This window comes from Lonchura striata, chromosome 1 (assembly GCF_046129695.1).
Source record: "Lonchura striata isolate bLonStr1 chromosome 1, bLonStr1.mat, whole genome shotgun sequence".
NCBI classification, from domain to species: domain Eukaryota; kingdom Metazoa; phylum Chordata; class Aves; order Passeriformes; family Estrildidae; genus Lonchura; species Lonchura striata.
Window position 1 is genome coordinate 92,889,559 of NC_134603.1, and position 18,636 is coordinate 92,908,194.

At 38.7% G+C, this 18,636-nt stretch overlaps 1 protein-coding gene across 1 annotated transcript; it reads left to right on the top strand.

Annotated features, from left to right (window-relative positions):
• The first annotated feature begins 7,641 nt into the window (after nucleotides 1-7,641).
• Nucleotides 7,642-17,195, top strand: BLOC1S5 (biogenesis of lysosomal organelles complex 1 subunit 5). Its single transcript, XM_021534547.2, has 5 exons — nucleotides 7,642-7,750; nucleotides 8,875-8,957; nucleotides 11,067-11,196; nucleotides 12,841-12,899; nucleotides 15,111-17,195. Exons 1-5 carry the CDS (start codon nucleotides 7,657-7,659, stop codon nucleotides 15,288-15,290), a joined length of 546 nt encoding a protein of 181 aa, XP_021390222.2. The 5' UTR covers nucleotides 7,642-7,656; the 3' UTR covers nucleotides 15,291-17,195.
• Nucleotides 17,196-18,636: the final 1,441 nt, after the last annotated feature.

An 18,636-nucleotide genomic window follows, 5' to 3' on the forward strand; every position in this document is an offset into this window, starting at 1 on the left:
GGGACTTAATTCTCCACTTCTAGCTACTCTCATTCCTTGCTGTTAAAAGCTCTCACCTTAGCTACTTACAAAGACCTCTCTGAAATCTTGACATCTGTACAAATGTACATTAGAAACTTCATTTTCAAAGCTTTTCATATTCAACTGCCTGAGCGCTTCAGGTGTTTACTGTTATAACTTGTACTGTTAATATCCAATTTATTCAAACATTTGTTACCTAATAGTCTGTATTCAAGTGAGTTTGCTTTTTCCCTCACGTGTGGGAGCAAGTGATGGTAAGACTTATAAAAATACCTGCATTTGTACTAAATTCTGCTATAATGAACCATTTTCTGTTTCAGAAGGGGGAGCATGGGTGTGAATCATCAGTGCATTTGGTCAGGGTTTAGGGAACTTTCACGTTCAGTCTTATTGATTTATTGTTTTTAACTATGCTTTTGCAAGTGAAATTTTTTTAAGTTCTTTAAAGCAAACGTGCAAGCCTTCATCCGTGAAAATAGCTTACATTACGGCTGAGAACAATGAAATTGAGACAGAGCTAAATGTTGCTGAGAACAATACTGATATCTTTTTAGTTAGGTTGTTGTAGAGATGATACTACAAAATGTCATATTTTTTTAAATCCCAAACAGCTGCTGTTTGCAAGTATTGGGATTTCTCAGGTTGGCTACATGCTACTGCTAGTGTATCCCCTAGCCTCTTGTGCCAGTTTTATTTTCTCTGGTGTAGAACAAAAGTGCTACTTGCTGCCAAAATGTTAAAAAAAAATTCATCTAGTGGAAGGATGAAATGTTTAGAAGTGGATTAGTAATATTTAACTCCCTACTATCTAAAAGGCATTTGATTATTATCATATAGTAACTTGAGCATAATTCAATTTTCTTTCCCCTTCTTGGAGAAACTTTAGGGGATAGAGGGTTAAAAGCAAAGAAGGATGAATTGAGACTTTGCCTTTAGAGAGATGACTGGGAAAACCAGATGGTATTGATTGTTCTTGCCTCTCCCCCTTTCTATCTAATACCTTTTGATCAAGGACAAATAAATCTGTAAGAAAACTTCCTAAAAATTACACCATTCTATCTGAGTTGGTCTCAGACTGTATGAGGTACATTTTTTACAAGTATGCTTCATAATTTTAAAATATGAGATATGTAGCAGGAGCTCTCAAATTAACATTGATGGTCTGTGTAAAGGGTTTGCGTGGGTGAATGTTGAGCTGCTTTTAAAGCTACTTCCTCTTTCTGTAAAATTTTATTTTACTTTCACTGAACATTAGTAAAAGAGACTTTGCTCCCTTGCAACCCCGTTCTCCGTGCTTAAAACTCCAGTTGCTGAAGGGCACTGTGATGTTTTACTTTCGTTGCTTTGCATTTTGATGATGATGATGACCACAGTGATATGTGGAATTTATTTTCACAGCATTTCAGGAACAGCACCACTTTCATTTGTTAATGTATCTCATCATTGCAGTATTATTATTTTGCATAATTGTTCTAATTTATTCAAGGGCCCTGACATGTTATGGTCTTATAAGTATGTGCCCCTGGGACTTGAGTGTGTTGCCATATGGTGAGAAAATGCTGCATGACAACCTTTCAGCAACAGAAGAATTCAACAGTGAAATAAATATGGTAATTGTAAGTGTTCAGTGAAATCCTACATACAGCACTTTGTCTTTTTCCCCTTGATGCCAAGATGACTGCTTGTAGACCAACCAGGTTGAAACAGGTGTTCAAGTATTGCATGAGATATGTTAGAAACGTGCTGATGATTTTTAGTTGTCTTTGTGTGTGTAACTTCACTTTTAAGTGAGTTCAGTTTGACTTCTGAAGTCTCTGGGGGTGTTTCTTACTCTGAGACTTGTAACTGGGCAACAGTGATTTATAGAAAATTCTGGGTTTAATATGGGATTAGAAAAAATTGAGCAGGAATGAGAAAGTTGGAAAGATTACACTGAACAAAAAAAAAAAAATAGTTCCTGTTTAGACCTGGGGAGTAAGATCTGTCCATTCAAATGGAACCAAAGTGAAGGGTTTTGAGCAGCAAAACTAAAGAACTTATTTATGATAGCTTAAATGTGTAACATGCTTTCTGTTGTGTTCCTGGTCATGAGTGATTTACCTTCCAGGCTGGCATCCCAGTGTTTCACACAGAAAATGAGTTAGAAAGTATTACTTCTGGTTCAAGCTTGAAAGAGTCCAATCCAGCCAGTTTTGTTACCTTTCTTCACCCCACCCACAGTGAGTACTTGCTGTGAATAGGTTTGCACCTACTGAATTTCCCAAGATTCTTTTTTTACCAATGAAATCTCCTAGCAAACACAGTAAGAGGTGATATTTTCACATATTTTTAATATTTTTCATCTTGTATTCCTTCTCTATAGCCTATCCATCCCTCTTCAAAATACTTGTAAACTGAAGTAGACCTTCTCTCAGGAATTTCATGCTACTGGCTGAATCTTTGGAAGCACATAGGCGTAAAAATTGGGAGCTGATTCTTTTTGAGGTACACCTTAGACTTCCCAATAGGTGTTACAGCTTTGGAGTATCTTGATAAAATAATTCTACAACTTCACTTTGTTTCATTCTCACACAAATACACTCATGTTAATTTCAATTATAGCTGATGGAAGATTAATCTGGACCCTTCAGTATGGATGTGGATCCTGGGCTACTTGCAGGGAGCTGAGACTCTAAGTAAGGTTTAAGGTAAATGTACTTTGGAATTCAAATAAAACATTCATTTATATTAATTATTTTATATGAAAATCTGACTTAGAAGTCATTTTGTCTGTGAGATACACCCAAGTAATAATACAGATCAAAGAGCAGTAGAACTTGGTTACTTTTATTTTCTGCTTGGTTAAAAAAACAATAGATGATCAAAACATAGATGTTGATTTGGAAGAGGACAATGTACTTTAAAAGTGATTAGCTGAGAGAGATTAAAATAAAGGGATAGAACTATAAAGTCATTAAGAAATCGAGTGTAAGCTCTTCTATTCAGAAGTCTGGTTTATATTCTTTCTGATCTGCTAGCATCTTTACATCTCTGCAGGTGATTTATGGTTTGCTACATGAATGTTGATGTTGAGAATAGATTTTTCAAGTAAATTTGCTTGGTATGGCCATAAATTGATTTTACAATTGTATGTATATACAGAACCTAGTATGTAATTTTTTTCTACCTTTTTTGATGGTTTTGGTTTTGTGTGTGTGTGCGGTTTTGTTTTTTTTTTTTTTTTGCTTAGAGGGATCAGTAGGCCTATTTGATTTTTTCCCCTTTCAGTTTTTATTCTTATCACCTGTTTTAATCTTGGTGTGTTTCACAGTCTTTAACTTCAAAGTGTAATTGCAATGATGCAGCTGCTTAATGGATTGCTACATTTAGTATTTTCCCCCTAAGAGCAGTATTTCTTTTTTGCATCTATAATTGGATCATGCTTCTGCTGTCCCTGATGAAAATGCCAGGTTTCATATTCACCATACACCTGAACACATGCTTACTCACTTGGTAATCTTAATATTTTTTTTCTATTTATGTATCAAAATTTACTTCAATTACACACATTTTCTTTGTTTTGGAATTTTATTGCAAAAGAAATTAAAGGCATGCACCTCTTGCTTTGCTGAGTTTTCAGATTCAGACTGGGCCTTTGTATCCCACCACTGCATGTCATGAATGTGAGATGTATCATACCTCAGAGCCCAGCTCCAGGGCAACATAAAGATATCACAGATTTGGAAAGGGGGATCAATTTTGTAACAAGCATTACTTGTTGCTGCTCTGTGCATGTTCCTGCAGGCGTGGCCTTTATTTTCCATGCTGGTAGTGACTACAGCACTTCCCATCTCTCACTCTGCAGGCAGACGGGAGGTGATTAATTTGTCATTGTTGCTGCATCTGAAGGATTCTCCTTTCCCCTCCCACACTACCTTGGCCACTTTAGAAAGATTTTCATCCATTAAACTTTCCCTTCTCTGTTGGAAGAACCAAATCTCTTTCAGCATTTTCAGGCTGGTGATCTAATTTGACAGCTCGTAGGTGATGTCTATTCCTCTTCAAAGAGGCAGGTAGCCCCCGGCTAGCCAGCTGCATTGTGGATTCTGCAGATTTGGCTTGCTGTTCCTGCTGGGTGTCATCTGTCTTCTCAGTCTTGTGCTGGATAATTTTTGTCCTCCCCAGCATCATCTGCCTGAGCAGTTTCTGCCTGGCAGGCCTGTCTGTCCAGGTTGAGCATCAAACACAGTGGCCGCCCGGCTAATGTGACAAGGCACTCCTCCAAAGAGCGCAGCCTGGGGCCTGCTTTGGCCAGCATCGGCATCACAGCCCGCAAACTTCCAGCCATCACCATCGTGGTCTTGCTCTCCCATCACGGGTGCAGCCCATGGACTTATTCTGCTGGCACAAAGTATGTCCCCCGCCTCGCCCTCTTAAGGGCCGTCGCTCCGATTCCTCCCATCCGGGCAGATGTCTGCCTCAACAGGTTTGGGCTTTCCTGCCTGTTGCCGGCATTTGACTCAGACACCGCCACTTGGATGAAATAATCCTTTAGTGGATTATCATCGCCAGACAGCCTGTGGGGGAAATGACAGGACTCGGCACATTCATCTGAAGATTTTGCAATTCAGAGTGCTGCTAATGCTAATGGGAAGTGGCAGGGTGATCCCTAAAAGAGAAAGTGGGTTCCATTGCACGGCAAAAATGACAGAGGTTGTTTAGCCTATCTTCCAAAAAAATACATGATGACTACATATGTTGATTTTCATGCTCCAAGCCATAGCTATTTCCATATTTTTGTGACTTGACTACTTTCTACAAACTGACAGGTTAGGGGCTCCACAAGTATTGTCTTTTTATAGCCATCACCTCTTTAAGTCCTCCTTAATTTCTTTAAAGTATGTTTTGAGAATAAGCTTGACTGGGCAATGAGAGTAAGCAGAGAACAAAAAACAAAACCAGGCATAAATACAACAAATAGCATATTCTTAAAAAAAAAAAAGAAAAAGAAAAAAAAAGAAGCAAAAAACAATATTACTCAAACAAAGGAGGAATGGTTTCAGAACAGTAGTCCTATAAACCAATGCAACTATCTGTTACAGGAATTAATCTTGTTGCAGTCCCATAGTTCTGAACCTGACAATAGTCATGATGTAAAAATCCTTTCCTAGAAATGCAGTAGTTACAAAGCTCCTTAACTACAGGATTTGCTTCTTAACAAATAAAAAGCTGGAGTATAGGGCTTAGAGGGGCAAATAACTTGTCTTGAGAGGCTATGAAAGGATGGCAGCTAAGCTGGAATAGGTAAAATTAAGATTTGAACAATTCTACCCAAATTAGTAGTGATGATTAAGCCAGCTGGAATATCCTTCAGATATGATTAATATATGAGCATGACTGTAATTTACTGGTGATTGTCAAATGGTTACATGTTTTGGATTCAAGTGGAAAAATATAAATACTAATTTACAGGCTGTAACAGCTCATCAGTTTCAGGAAATACATAATGTAGAAGGGAACTATTTTTAAAGTAATTCTTATATTTACTTATTGTTTAATTAATGTAATACTCAGAGACTATGTAACAGTGAAGGAGTGAAAAACTATTTTACATTATATACTTATGCTAAATTTAAGAATAATGTTAGTTGAAGTATTGAACACTTCCCAATGTAAGAATCATTTTATTATTTAGACAGGTTCCAGCTATATTTTGCCTGATTTTGGAGGAGATTGTTACAGAACCAATTAACTCATTTTTAAGCCTAAGTTTAGAAGATTATAGATAATGTCCAAAAAGCCCCACCCCATATAGTAATTTCCATGAGCTGTTTCCAAGTTTTTATGATGTGGCACAGGATTTAATAATAAAATAATTTTTTTGTGTCAGTTCAAATAGCTTTAAAAAAGGTACCTCTTTTTCCTGAGCCACACAATTGCTCCCACTTATAAAAGCTATGCAGAGTAGAACATGGGCAGAACTAATTTCTAGCAAACATACTACTTCTGTTTTCTGCCAATAAACTAGTAACTGTTCCAGCTAAACTGGCACCTTTCTGGTATTCCAGGTAGGAAGGAAGCCTTCAGGACACTGAAGACTGCAGTAGTTGCAGCAGAATTTTTGGTCCAGTTTATTCTTCATTAACCATACAGTGACACTGAGAAGTGTGGTATGTATTGCAGATTTAAAACAAACAAAAAAAAAATATGTAAAAGAGGAAACAAACTTAGATGCAATGGCCTGAATACAATCAACCTGTTCAAGAAATTATTGAGTTTATTGAGTAGCAAGAAGAAAAAAGTCACAAACAGAAGTTAATATACTGTAATTTACAAGTGGCCAAAAGGGAGGGGAAGTACATTGAAAATATCTTAATGCTCTCACAGAACCACAGGATGGGTCAGGTCGGAAGGGACCACAGTGGCTCATCTGGTCCAACCTCCCTGCTCTAGCAGGGTCATTCCAGAGCACTTGGCACAGGATTTCATCCAGAAGGTACTTTAGTATCTCCAGGGCGGGAGACTCCACAACCTCTCTGGACAATCTGTTCCAGTGCTCAGTCACTTGCACAGTAAAGAAGTTCTTCCTCGTATTCAGGTGGAATTTCCTGTGCATCAGTTTCTGCCCGTTGCCTCTTGTCCTATTGCTTGGCACCACCAAGAAGAGCCTGGCTCCATCCTCTTATTACTCTCCCTTCAGATAAACACTGATAAGGTTCCCTCTCAGATGCTTCTTCTCAGGGCTGAACTTGCCCAGTTCCCTCAGACTTTCATTGTAAGAAATGCTCCAGTCCCCTAATCAATTTTGTAGCTTCCCACTGGACCCCCTTCAGGAGCTCCATGTCTTTCTCATACTGACAGCCTCTCTTGTGCTCAGAAATTGTTTTAAAAGAAATGTACAGCGATTTTACATCATTTTTGCTTTTTTAAATAGTTGTAAAAAGAGACTGTTGCTCTTTTTTGTTTGGTTGGGTTTTGTTTGTTTATTTGTAGCTTGCGTGTCCAGCAGTTGTTATTCACGTTTGCTGCAGCTAGAAGCAAACCGGGTTAATGTATCTCTTACTGTAATTACTGAATCCGAGAATCCGAGATTGGAAAAAGCCTCTGAGATCATCGAATCCTGCCCATGACGAAACACCACCATGCCAACCAGACCAAGCGCCACGTCCAATCTTTCCTTAAACACCTCCAGGAATGGTGACTCCACCACCTCCCTGGGCAGCCCATTGTAGTGTCTAATCACCCTTTCTGTGGAGAAATTCCTCCTGATGTCTAACCAGCCACACCTTGAGGCCATGTCCTCCTGTCCTGTCGCTGGTTACGCGGGAGAAGAGACCGACCCCAGCTGGTACAGCCTCCATTCAGGCGTTCGCAGGGAGCAGTGAGGTCTCTCCTGAGCCTGCTCTGCACCCGCAGCTCCCTCAAGCCGCTCCTCCCAGGAGCTGCCTTCCCGCTGCGGAGCCGTGCGCCCGTCCCCGCGGGCTCGGGGCGCGGGGCCGGGCGGAAGCGCGGCGGGGCCGGGCGGAAGCGCGGCGGGGCCGGGCGGAAGCGCGGCGGGGCCGGGCGGAAGCGCGGCGGGGCCGGGCGGAAGCGCGGCGGGGCCGGGCGGAAGCGCGGCGGGGCCGGGCGGAAGCGCGGCGGGGCCCGCGGAGCGCCATGAGCGGGGCCGGGCCCGCGTCCCCCGCCCGCGGCGCCGACAGGAGGCGGGACCCGCCGGCCGCCGGGTCCCCGATCCAGCCCATCATAAAGGGTAAGGAGGGAGCGCTGTGGGCCCCGAGGTGCCGAGCCCGCTGTGTAACCCCGCGGCACGGGGCCCCGGGAGCCCCAGGGCCGGGCCAGCTCTCCGGATCCCAGCGCCCTCCAGCCCTCAGCGTGTGCCGGGTCTGAAGCCGGACACCTGCGAGGCTTAGCTGGCTTTCGTCTCAGACATGGAAACCAGCGTGGCTCTGTATTTTCTCGGGGAGCCGAGTCGGCCGCCGAGGACCTTGCCGCGGGCATGGAGTTTCCTAGGAAGTTCTTGCTTTTGGTGTTGTTCACCCAAGTTTTGTCGTGGTTAATCCGTGCTCAGAAGCGTTTGGACTGGGTAGAGTGGCTTAGCCCATGCATTATTTACTGCAATCATGACTTTCCCGAATTTCTAAATAATCGTTCTGTACCATTCTGAACGCGGTGGGGTTCAGGGTGTTGAACAAACACAGGTGGGTGCAGCAGAGCCACGGGGCAGGTCCATCAGCTGGGGCAGGAGTGCACATCCTTTAGATGGCAGTGCCACCTGAAAGTCTTTTTTTGGGACTACATTGTCTACTTCTTGAAACAGCATTTGCTATGCTCTCACAGTGTGTTTCAGTTCAGCAGCCTTTTTCTTCGTGACGTGAGCCTGTTTCTCCACATATCTTAAATAGTAAATACTCGTTTCCAAGACTAAATTTCAAGTCTGGCCCCAGAATACAAGAAAATGTTGACAGTTTTCCTTTGTAGTGAGGATTCCTCCTGTGTCTTGCTGCGGAAGACTCCCATACTTACTCTGTGTATCTCTGTTAAGCTGCAGCATTTAGCTCTGGTCTTTTACCAGCACAGACAATCAGATATGGAAGCTGTACTGAAGAGGATTGAGCCAAAGGATGCTGAGGAAAGCATTCACAGAAAGGTGTCTTTGGCATCTGGAATACTGGTTCATTGTGTTTTATCTAAGCTGGCAGTTTGCTGGATACATAGGTCACCCTGCAATTTCTCTTCTGGTGCTCTTTTGGTTTTGTATGAGCTTGGTGAGCAATAGTCCTTCCTTACACTGAGAAACAGTGTGCTGCCTGTGTTGTGTTGCTTGGTGTGAGAGTGAGAGAAAAACTGAAATTCTGGCTTTCATTAATTTTCTAGATGTTGGGGAAGTCTATTCAAGGCTGCTGGATCACCGACCAGTAATTCAGGGAGAAATACGTTACTTTGTTAAAGAATTTGAAGTAAGTATTTGTATCTTACTGGATGCTGGCAGGGTCTGAAACTTTGACAGCTTTAGTATCTTTTTAGATGTAATAGTAGGCACAGAACTACAGAACTGTCTTCAGAAGGGCTTGACGTCGATATTTTTTTTCCCAAAATAATATACCTGTAGTATACATCTGCATCTTTAGCAAACAAGGCAGTAATTTAGGTCTTTTTCTTTTAAAACTTTTGAAAATAAATGTGGATTTTTTGGGGATTTTTTTCCTGCAGAAGACTGGCAAGAATTTTGATGGAGGAGAATAATGTAGTCCTAACATCTTAGAGAAGTCTGGTTGGTTCAAGGAAAGTATTGTTGGCCAGTGTAGGTTTGCATCTTTTTGAGATGCTACTTAATGCCTCAGCTCAATTCAGCTAGCACACTTGTATTTTTATTTTCTTTCATTTTCATTACACAAGGGAAAGCTATTACTATTGGAAGAGAAGAGGAACACTTTCTGCAAAGTAATAAAATCATTGGCTGCAAGTAAGGCTAAAGTACTGAATGTGTAGAAGTGTTTATGTCCAGTTTTGCCTGAAAAGTATAATTTGGTTTCCACAAGATGGCAGCAAAAGTTTAGAAAATTTTAATCCTATGCCAGCAAAAGGCTGTTTCTATATAGACTTTCTTTCTTACAGAATGTGGAATTTAAAAGTGTAACTGAAAATGCAGCTACACCTCAAAATACCAGTATGCAGACCTAATTTGAATGACATTAAAATGTCTTTCCCCCTCACCCCCCACAACCTAGATTGTAGCTTATTTTTCAAGCAGGTCTATTTTGTCTCTGCTGGTTTAGCAAAATATGGCTATGAAATAAACTCTCATCATATCTGTATCATATGTGCTTGAGAGTCATAAGAAGTTCTTTTCTCTTGCTTTCCCTAACTAAGCTGTAGGATACAGTAAATTTTAAATGGAGTGACATTAAAACAGTAGTTTTAAATGTCATTCCACAGGAAGGAAAATATTAAATTCCTAGACAAAATTAGAACTTATATCTTTAGGTTGATAATTCATGTATTTGTCTCATTTCGCCTGAAGTCTTGTTCTGTTCTTAGACAAATATAATATATTCTTAGATCTTTTATTGAAATTTAGTTACTGGTTTATACTTTCATGGGGGGGAAAATAGCAAAGTAGAGGATTGTTTAAATTTTTGCAACTTAGAATTTCTTGTAAGTGAGCTTAGGACCACCAGCACCCAAAAATTCCACTTGTTGCTAACTTTGAGATATGGTCTTATCTTTTATGATTAGCACCTAGTGTGCAAGGAATGGAGATTTGCACTCAGGAAATCTGGAGTCTGTTTTATTAAGGAGTTTTGCTTGTCTTTGTTTCTGAAGTTTTAAAATGGGTGTGGTGATCCCTGTCTCCCACTTCATGTGATAGACTGTTTTTTGTTTATGTAGAGTTTTTATCTAAAGTAAAATGCTGGTGAAATTCAGAGTGGGGATAGTGCTGTGGCATTAGAAAAATAGATTATTGTAAATTTAGACAATAAAACAAGATTATAATTAGAGTACTTGTAATTAATCATGATCAGTAGTGATCTAGAAGGGCTGCCCCTTTAGTCAACTGTGTTATATTAGTTTTTAGTCAATCTCATTGCTTTATTTCAGTTAAAACAATTTTACTTGCATTGTTTTCACCTCCTGCCATACTAAATGTGGAAGGTCAGACATCAAGCAAGCAGAATCACTACTATGTTATTTCTCAGTAGCTTCATTTTTGAATTATAAAAATGAAATGCTTTCAAGCTCTCTTGCTCTCTGTTGTTTTAGAGATGCTGTAAATTATCTATACAAAACAGGACATTTTCCCCATGGTGTGTAAATAGTTAGTACTGTCTTTTCTCACAAGGGCCAGAGGAGTCATTCAAAAGATTTTTGTGATTTGATGTGGAGAATGGAACGTTGCTCTCTTTTTGGCAATTTTATTTATGTTGTTAAATAAGTAGAGTAACACTTCAGTAGACAATGGTCTAGTCTTTGAGATAAAGCTATTAGTTTCTCAGCTGGGAAATCATCTCTGATTTGTGAAGTGGAATTCCTTGCTAGCTACTCACTTTCTTTCATTTTTGTGGCAGGAAAAACGTGGCCTCCGAGAACTACGAGTACTTGAAAATCTCAAAAATACAATCTTTGAAACAAATGAACGTGTTCTTCCGAAGTGTGAGCAGGCAATGCAGGACAATTTGAGTGAAACCTTCAAGAGATGTAAGCAGATTGCTTCTTACTGCTCTTGACGCATCATTTTGAGGCATCAAAATTTAAATAGTTTGGATTCAAAGTATGATTTGTTAAAAAATTATCACACTTGGGTAATTTTCTATTCTTTATGTGCATTGTTCTCACTTCTGTACAACTTTAAAAGGAAAACAACAGGGATGTTTTCTGATACATAGTAGTCCAGCCAATCAGCTCTTGCTAAGATTATATTAAAGTTGTTTGTTGTTTAAGTAGAAGCTGTTTCAGCTCATTCTTTTCACTTGTAAATAGTGCTCCACATTGACTAAAGCCATGGACAATTTTCAGTTTCCTGGTTTGTTTGGAAGCAGGCTGTGATGTGAACTTCAAGTTTCTTAATTTTCCCACAGGAGTGCATAATACTGTCTACCTTAAATCACTTAAAACATAACTTCCTTCTGTATAGCTGTGAAATTTTATATTATTATTATTATCAGTATTCAGTCACAAAGTAATAGTAATTGCATGCTAATCTTAGTTCCATCCTTATTAATATATTTCTTCACTGCTCAGATTTTAAAAGAATGTTTGAAATTTGTAGTAGTTTTTAAGTGGTTTGTTTTTTTTTTTTTCTTATTCATTTAGCAGGATGACTTCTTCAAAACAGATTTGGGTACACAGCTTTAGCTGCGAAATTTATGCAGTTGAAACTCTGGGTTTTGTTACAATTTATGTGTGGCATGTTGTATAAGCATTTAATTTCCTGTAACTTATTTATATGTCATCTGGCATTTGCAGAATAGTAAATGGTAGATGGTGCTTTACACACCAAAAGGATTGCAGGAAAACATTGAAACTTAAAATTTAGTCATGCAAATAAGGCGCCCTCATACCATCTAACTGGGGTGAACCTTTGATTCTGCTCCCTGACTTTCTCATGGCCAGCTGTGCAGTACATCTTCAGTAATAGAATCCCAGAATAGTTGAGGTGGGAAGGGATCTCTGCAGGTCATGTCCAACTTCTATGTTCAAGCAGCAGCAGCTTGAGCTAGTTGTCCAGGACTGCATCCAGTTGCTGCTTGGGAAGTTAGTGTATTTAATTCTGTGTTAAAATTAAGTGTTAAATAAGTTATGGAGGGGAGGAAGTGTGTGGCAATACAGTTCCTATTTCCACTGACAAGTTTTCCCAGGCTTAGTCTGGGAGAGAAGAGATGGACTTCAGCATAAAGATGTTGTATATATGGAGTCTATACAGAGCTGATGGGGGAAAAATAAAGAAAAAAAACCACAACTAACTTAGGAGTTGGAGTTTAATCACCTGTTTCTACTTACTGACTTGAGAGTGGTTTTTGATGTCTGCTGAGGTGCTGAGTGGTGCACTCCAGCTCATCAGCAGCACTAAGAGTATGGGCACAAGAGGACCTCACTGTCTTCCTGCTTTTGGCTTCTAGAACATACAGAGGTTGAACTCTGCAATAAGCGTGCTTACTTTTATAAGTGTTAAAGTTGTAAGTGTAAAGCATTTTCTGCAAGTGCAGTTGACTCTGGCAGAGTTAAGTGACAGAGTGAGATATAATCTTCACCTTGCAACAGCCTTGCATCTTATAAATCCCTTTCAGGTGAGTTTCTTTGATTTCCAACAGCAGACTGATCTACTGCAATTTGTTGTTTCAGTGCAAGCTGCCAATGCTATGATCCATAGACTCCAAGAGAGGGAGTGTGAAACAAGAAAGGTAAAGTATGGATGGATAAATTTTTATTTTGTGATCCAAGAGTCTTGTGCTTCACAGCAAGTTTGGCTGCCTTAAGTATAGCAAACTTAAAAACATAATTTTCTATACCTTATATACTGGCAGCAAAACTTCTTTTGGGGTGATTTCTGCACTTAGAAAATGCTCACTGCAAAGTTAATGGATCTAGCTAACTCCTTCTACAATCTCCTGATATATGGAAACTATTTTTTTTTCCTTTGCTTTATTTTTCCTCCTAGCTCAGACTATAACATTTGTAATATACAGGGAAAACTTAAATATAAAAAAAGCTTATTTTCTGTGGAACAAAAAACATCTACCAACCTACCAGAATGGAAATGTAAATCTTTCCTAGTTAGCTGAGAACATTGACCATATTATATATGTTGCTTGTTGAAAAGGAAGTGTTTTTTTTCACTTGAGGATGGGTTATTTAATGAAGAGGTATATTATAGGAACATGCGAATCATTGGAACCTTTTCAGTTGGCTACACTTTGCTTATTTGAAATACATGTGCTTTGAATCTAAAACCTGGAAAATTATACAAGAAATTAGTTTAATGTATTCCAATTACTACTTCTTTATTATAATCCTGTGTTATCTCTTTACTTGCAAAATGCTGTTGATTATAATTTAGCTCAGGAAAAACCAAAGACATTTCCATGGCCATCAAGCAAAACAGGCTGTGCATTCATGGTTGTAAGCTGATAGTCATGTTTTTCTTTCCTTTTTTGCAACTGATGAAGATGGGCAGTTGCAATTGAATACTGGTACTGGGCAACACACACGTCTGAGCACTGACAGAGTTTGCTTGTGTCTGACACTAGAGTAGATACTCAGAGGTAGGAAATTCTTACAGTTCTGCTACTGTTTGTTTGAAGTAAAACTTTAATAAGAAATTTATAACTTAGAAGATGAACGGTCATTTAGTAAGAATGGTGACTGTTCTTTTTAAAAATTATTAGCTGTATGCTTCCAGTATTATTTTTTTTTAATATGTAGTGGAAGAGTAGTTATAGGTATCCAGGAATCGTAGCATTTCTTAATGTTTGCCTAGTACAACTTTCTGGCTTGAAACTTTCCAAATAAGAGTAGTAACATGTAGGTAACTTTTTAAAAAATAAAGGTAACAGTTGTCATTGTAGTGCAGCCACTTGAGGAGAAATACCTTTTCCTTACTTTTCTGAAATGATGTGTTCTGAAAAAATAATGAGATTTTGGCCTGATGTAGCATCAGGCTTGGTTAGGTGATGTGTAATTGCCTCAAAAAGTGTTTGAAACACCAATGTTTCAAAACCTGTTAATACAAAGTAGTGTATCAGTCAAACTGTTAGTGGGCACTAGTGTATCTTCTCAGGTGATGTTACTGTATCGGGTACAAACAAAATGGATCTTGGCATAATGTTGTTAAAGTGTATCAAAGGCTGCACTGAAAAAAGTCGTGTATTTAGCCCATGCTGTGTGATCTTGAAGAACAGCAGAGAGTGTGTAAGAATATATAAATGGGTTCCCAGTGCCATTAGTTGACAAAAATACCACACATGAGAAATAGTCATTGTTGATATACTGAAAAGGAGAGGGGCTAAAAAAAGGATTAATCCTCTGTTTTGCTGGGAGATGGAGCGAACGGAAGAACAACTGCCTAGATTTGTTTTGGCTTCTACACTTGTAATATAAAGGGGCCAGATGGTCAACACAGCTTGCAAGCAATCCACAGAATTACATTGTGTTTTGTTATGTGCATTGGATGTGTGTATGATCTTTTTTTCTAGATATCTAGACTTTTTTTTTCCAACATAAGATAGTGAATGGAATTAGACTTAGCAGAAGCCAAGCAGTAGGAAAATATGAGGGGGAAAAATAACTCATTTCTAAAGGAAGACATTAATCGCAGTGAGAGCTACCTGGCTAAAGCAGAAACACTAGCTGCCAGTTCCAAAACATTTAATATCTCTGTTATTGTATTTTAAAGAAATAGCATCATCGCTAACACAATCACATTAATAATATTGCAGACATTTTACCACTTGTTTTGGATTGGCAATACAAAAATAAATGTTTTCTTTTTAGTTTCCCCTTTCCATATGTTTTCTTGCTAGTTTCCAGATACTTTAACATTATGTAGCTCTCATTAACCCCCCTGTTTTACTATGGAAATGATTGTTAAAAGCTTCCTGTTTTCCTCCTGTCAGCTTCAGGCAGACAAGGTGATGGCTCGTGAGGAGAAGTGCATTGCCCACTGGGAGGAGTTCATGAAAGAACAACAGAACAAACGTGCGGAGGTGGATGAAGAGCACAGAAAAGCAATGGAGCGCCTCAAAGAGCAGTATTCTGAGATGGAGAAGGAACTGGCCAAATACGCTTCTTTTTAAGACCTTTTTCAATAATGCTGGATTTGTGCCATGCTCAGTTGCTTCTGACTTAAATTGAGGTTCTTTTGGAAAGCTGAAGCTAATAGAAAAAAGGAGAATTTCCTCTACAGGCTTGGTACAGGAGGAAAAGGTTTGCATACTTTCAACTTAAGTGCCTATCTATGCTTTTATGGTTGAGGGCAGGTGGAATGCCAGTATTTCTTTCTTTTTTGGAAGGTGGAACTGGAAATTGTGTGACTACATCAAGCTCAGGGAGTTGCAAACTGGAGTTCTCTCCCATCGGCAGAGTTTCATATAATTTGAGAAAACAGAGACTAATGTAATATCAACTATCCTGGTGTGCAGCCACAGCCCTTTCCCAAAAAGTAAGTTGATGGATTCCAGCCAGTGGTTAGCTGAGAATTTACTGGGAAAACTAAATTCTGCTTGTAGATTTCAAGAAAATAAACTTGTCTTATGGAATATTTTACTTTGAAGATTAACCAGTGAAAGATCTCAACAGAATTGTATTGCAATTCAAACTTTTGGGTTGAATGTTCCGTGTTATGAAGTAGAGTTGCAATTTGAATGGTTTTTGTTAACATAAAAATTGTAAGGTAAGCTTGGTCAACAGTTCCTTTTTTTTCTCCCTGTAAATGTCTCAGGCATCTCTTTTACTGTTCTAAGCAAAGCCAAAACAAGCCAAAAAAGTGATCATGAGAAGCATATCAGTCTTTGTATTAGCTTTGTAGCTAGTACAGTTTTACCTTAAATATTTGGCATGCTGTTGGTTTACTTAGGATAAGCTTGTCAGAACTTTATGAAGCAATTGAGGTAAGATTTTTGTTTCTTTATCAGCATAACAAATGAGCAGATTAGTGGTTAAATGCCTGTAGTACTGATCTGTTTTCTTACCAATTTTTATAGTGTATATGAAATATGCTCCTGCACTGCTTTCCTTTATCCCAAACTTGCAGTTTCCAGCAGTGTAACTGAAGAAGTAACTCAATCAGTTCATGAACCAAGGAAAATGAGACGTAGTACCTTAATGAAATTTGCTGCAAGCTAACCGTTAGTGCAGGAAATATCTTTCCATAATTTAGCTGGTGTCCAGTGTAGAATGGAAACAGGTAAAAATAAACAGAATTTACTCCCTTTACCTGTATTGCAGCAGTAATATACCAACAAGGGTTGCTTGTGTAGGTTTATGGCTTGGTTTCAAGGCTCCATTCCTGGCAGCATGTTGATAGTGTGATTAAAGTTAGTGGAGGAGATGGAATAAGTATCTGAGATTTCTTTCAATAACACTGAATTCCTGCCAAGCTGCTCTGCCTGCTACCGTGGGCCCAACAGCTTCATCAATCATCATTGTGCATCTGGACTGAGAAGATGATTTGCCAGCACCGGGGCACACTGGAATGTTATTAATTCTCTTTTCTGAATGGAAAAAACCTAGATGTCTCAAAAGGATCCCACACATGAAAAATAGGAAAGCCTCTTTTTTTAACAACTCCTGTCTGAATAGAGAGTGACTTCTGTAGTATTTCTCAGCTTGTGTACCCGTGATGAATGTTGTAACTAAGTTCAGACTTCTCATTTAAAAAGAAAAAAATTAGTTCTTGCTTGTCTATAGAATTGGGTGTGGAATAGTTTTGTTTGGAGCACAGACTGGAAGTGGCGTCTCTTACTAGATTATTTGATGTATATGTGCTCAAAGCCCAAATATCTTTCTAACAAAATGCATTTAACTGCATTCTGAATTAATTTTTATTTTTGCACTGATAATTTTTATTAAGATTTAGATATCTAATTAACTGTGCACTGGACCTGTAGGTTTTAGGATTTCATCGATTTGAAGGTTCATAAGCAATGATGCAAGTGTTACAAGTTGGATATTCACTGGAAAATAAAGTGGTATTTCCAAAACCTGGGATGTGTGCTCCTGATTTTTTTGAAAGCTTCTTAAGTCCTAGCACTGAAAATGTGTTCCTCTTTCAGAATGTTTTATGCTGGAGATCATTTGAAAGTGCACTTCTTCAAAATGTGTCTACCCTCTTAGTCAATGTTATTCATTGTGGGTACTAAATGAAAATTATCTGTTCCTGAAATAATTTCATTTAGTAACTTTCACTTTTGCATGCTATGCTGTAGGTGCTTGGAAAAGCTTAATCGTCTTTGAAGCAACTTGCCGACATTTGTAGGAAAATCTATTTTTCTGTCCAAATGCTTAAAAAAATCTCAACCAATACCTGATGTGTCCAATACTAGCTCAGTATGCCTGACTCATAAAGGTTCCTATCTATAGCATTTTTTTATCAAAGTGGGACTATGGTCTGTCTGTGCACAATAGTCCTCCACAGTGAAACTTTCTTTGCAAAATTCCAGATTTTGTTATTCACAGTCTCACCTATTTAGGAGAAATAGAAATATCAATAGTTCAATAGTTGGTTTTATGCCATCAGTGCATAAAGGAAGTGTTTCACATTATACTTGCAATTTTACATGTCTGGATTCCATAGTTTTAAAAATCTTGAGGCTTTATTTTATCCCTGTTAAACCTGATAGAAGTTTGCATTGGATTCCAGTAGGAGTTGAAAAAAGTCCTCAGTGTTAACTTCTAGCATGAAAGTTGAGTTTTGCAGTCCTTTTTGTACCAGACTATGTGTATAACTTTTTGTTTAACTATTAGAGCTGCTTATTTTGCTGAAATGTTCTTCAGAACTGAAAGTGGGTTTGGATGTCATGTAACCACTGGAATATTTTCCTAGTCTTTCTGTTCTAATGAATACATATCAAGAAGCTGGTGTCTTCCTTGGAACTGCTGTATGAAATCTGCCCCTGCTTAGGAGCAATAAATTGAGGAACTGAAGAGGTTTTAAGGGTTTGGGGTTTCTTTATCTACCTTACATTAACAATGAACCTAAGTGCTGTTCTTCTTGGAATGTTTTATATCTAAGGCCTACCACCTTGTTTTATTCCTAGGAATGAGGGACAATGCTGTTTTGTATGTTCTTCCTCTGCTTCTTTTCATGGTCACACTAGATAATACATTTTAAAGAAAAGGTAGATCATTACAACTGGAACATCGTATCTTCTCTGATAATTTATGGATTGTTAGATCTTTCCTCAAAAAATATGGTGTTTTTTTCAGAAGTCAAACTATACAGCAGATACATGGCATAATCAGGCAATGAATTCAATCAGTTCACTGCTGAATTGAAAAATGCTGAATATAGTCTCAAGGGTGTGGATTCTGAGGTTGGCAGCAGTTCCCCAGCAGATGTCAGTGTAGTCTGGAGAAGGAGCATGAGGAAGTCAGGTTTTTATACGAGGTATGAAACTTAAATGCTGGTGTTCAGTTGTAACA

What these genes read in the sequence shown, in the direction of transcription:
- BLOC1S5 (XM_021534547.2), top strand. Translation starts at nt 7,657, where the DNA reads ATGAGCGGGGCCGGGCCCGCGTCCCCCGCCCGCGGCGCCGACAGGAGG. An exon ending in GATCCAGCCCATCATAAAGG is followed by an intron (nt 7,751 to 8,874) that starts GTAAGGAGGGAG and finishes TTAATTTTCTAG; the next exon opens with ATGTTGGGGAAGTCTATTCA. An exon ending in GGGAGTGTGAAACAAGAAAG is followed by an intron (nt 12,900 to 15,110) that starts GTAAAGTATGGA and finishes TCCTCCTGTCAG; the next exon opens with CTTCAGGCAGACAAGGTGAT.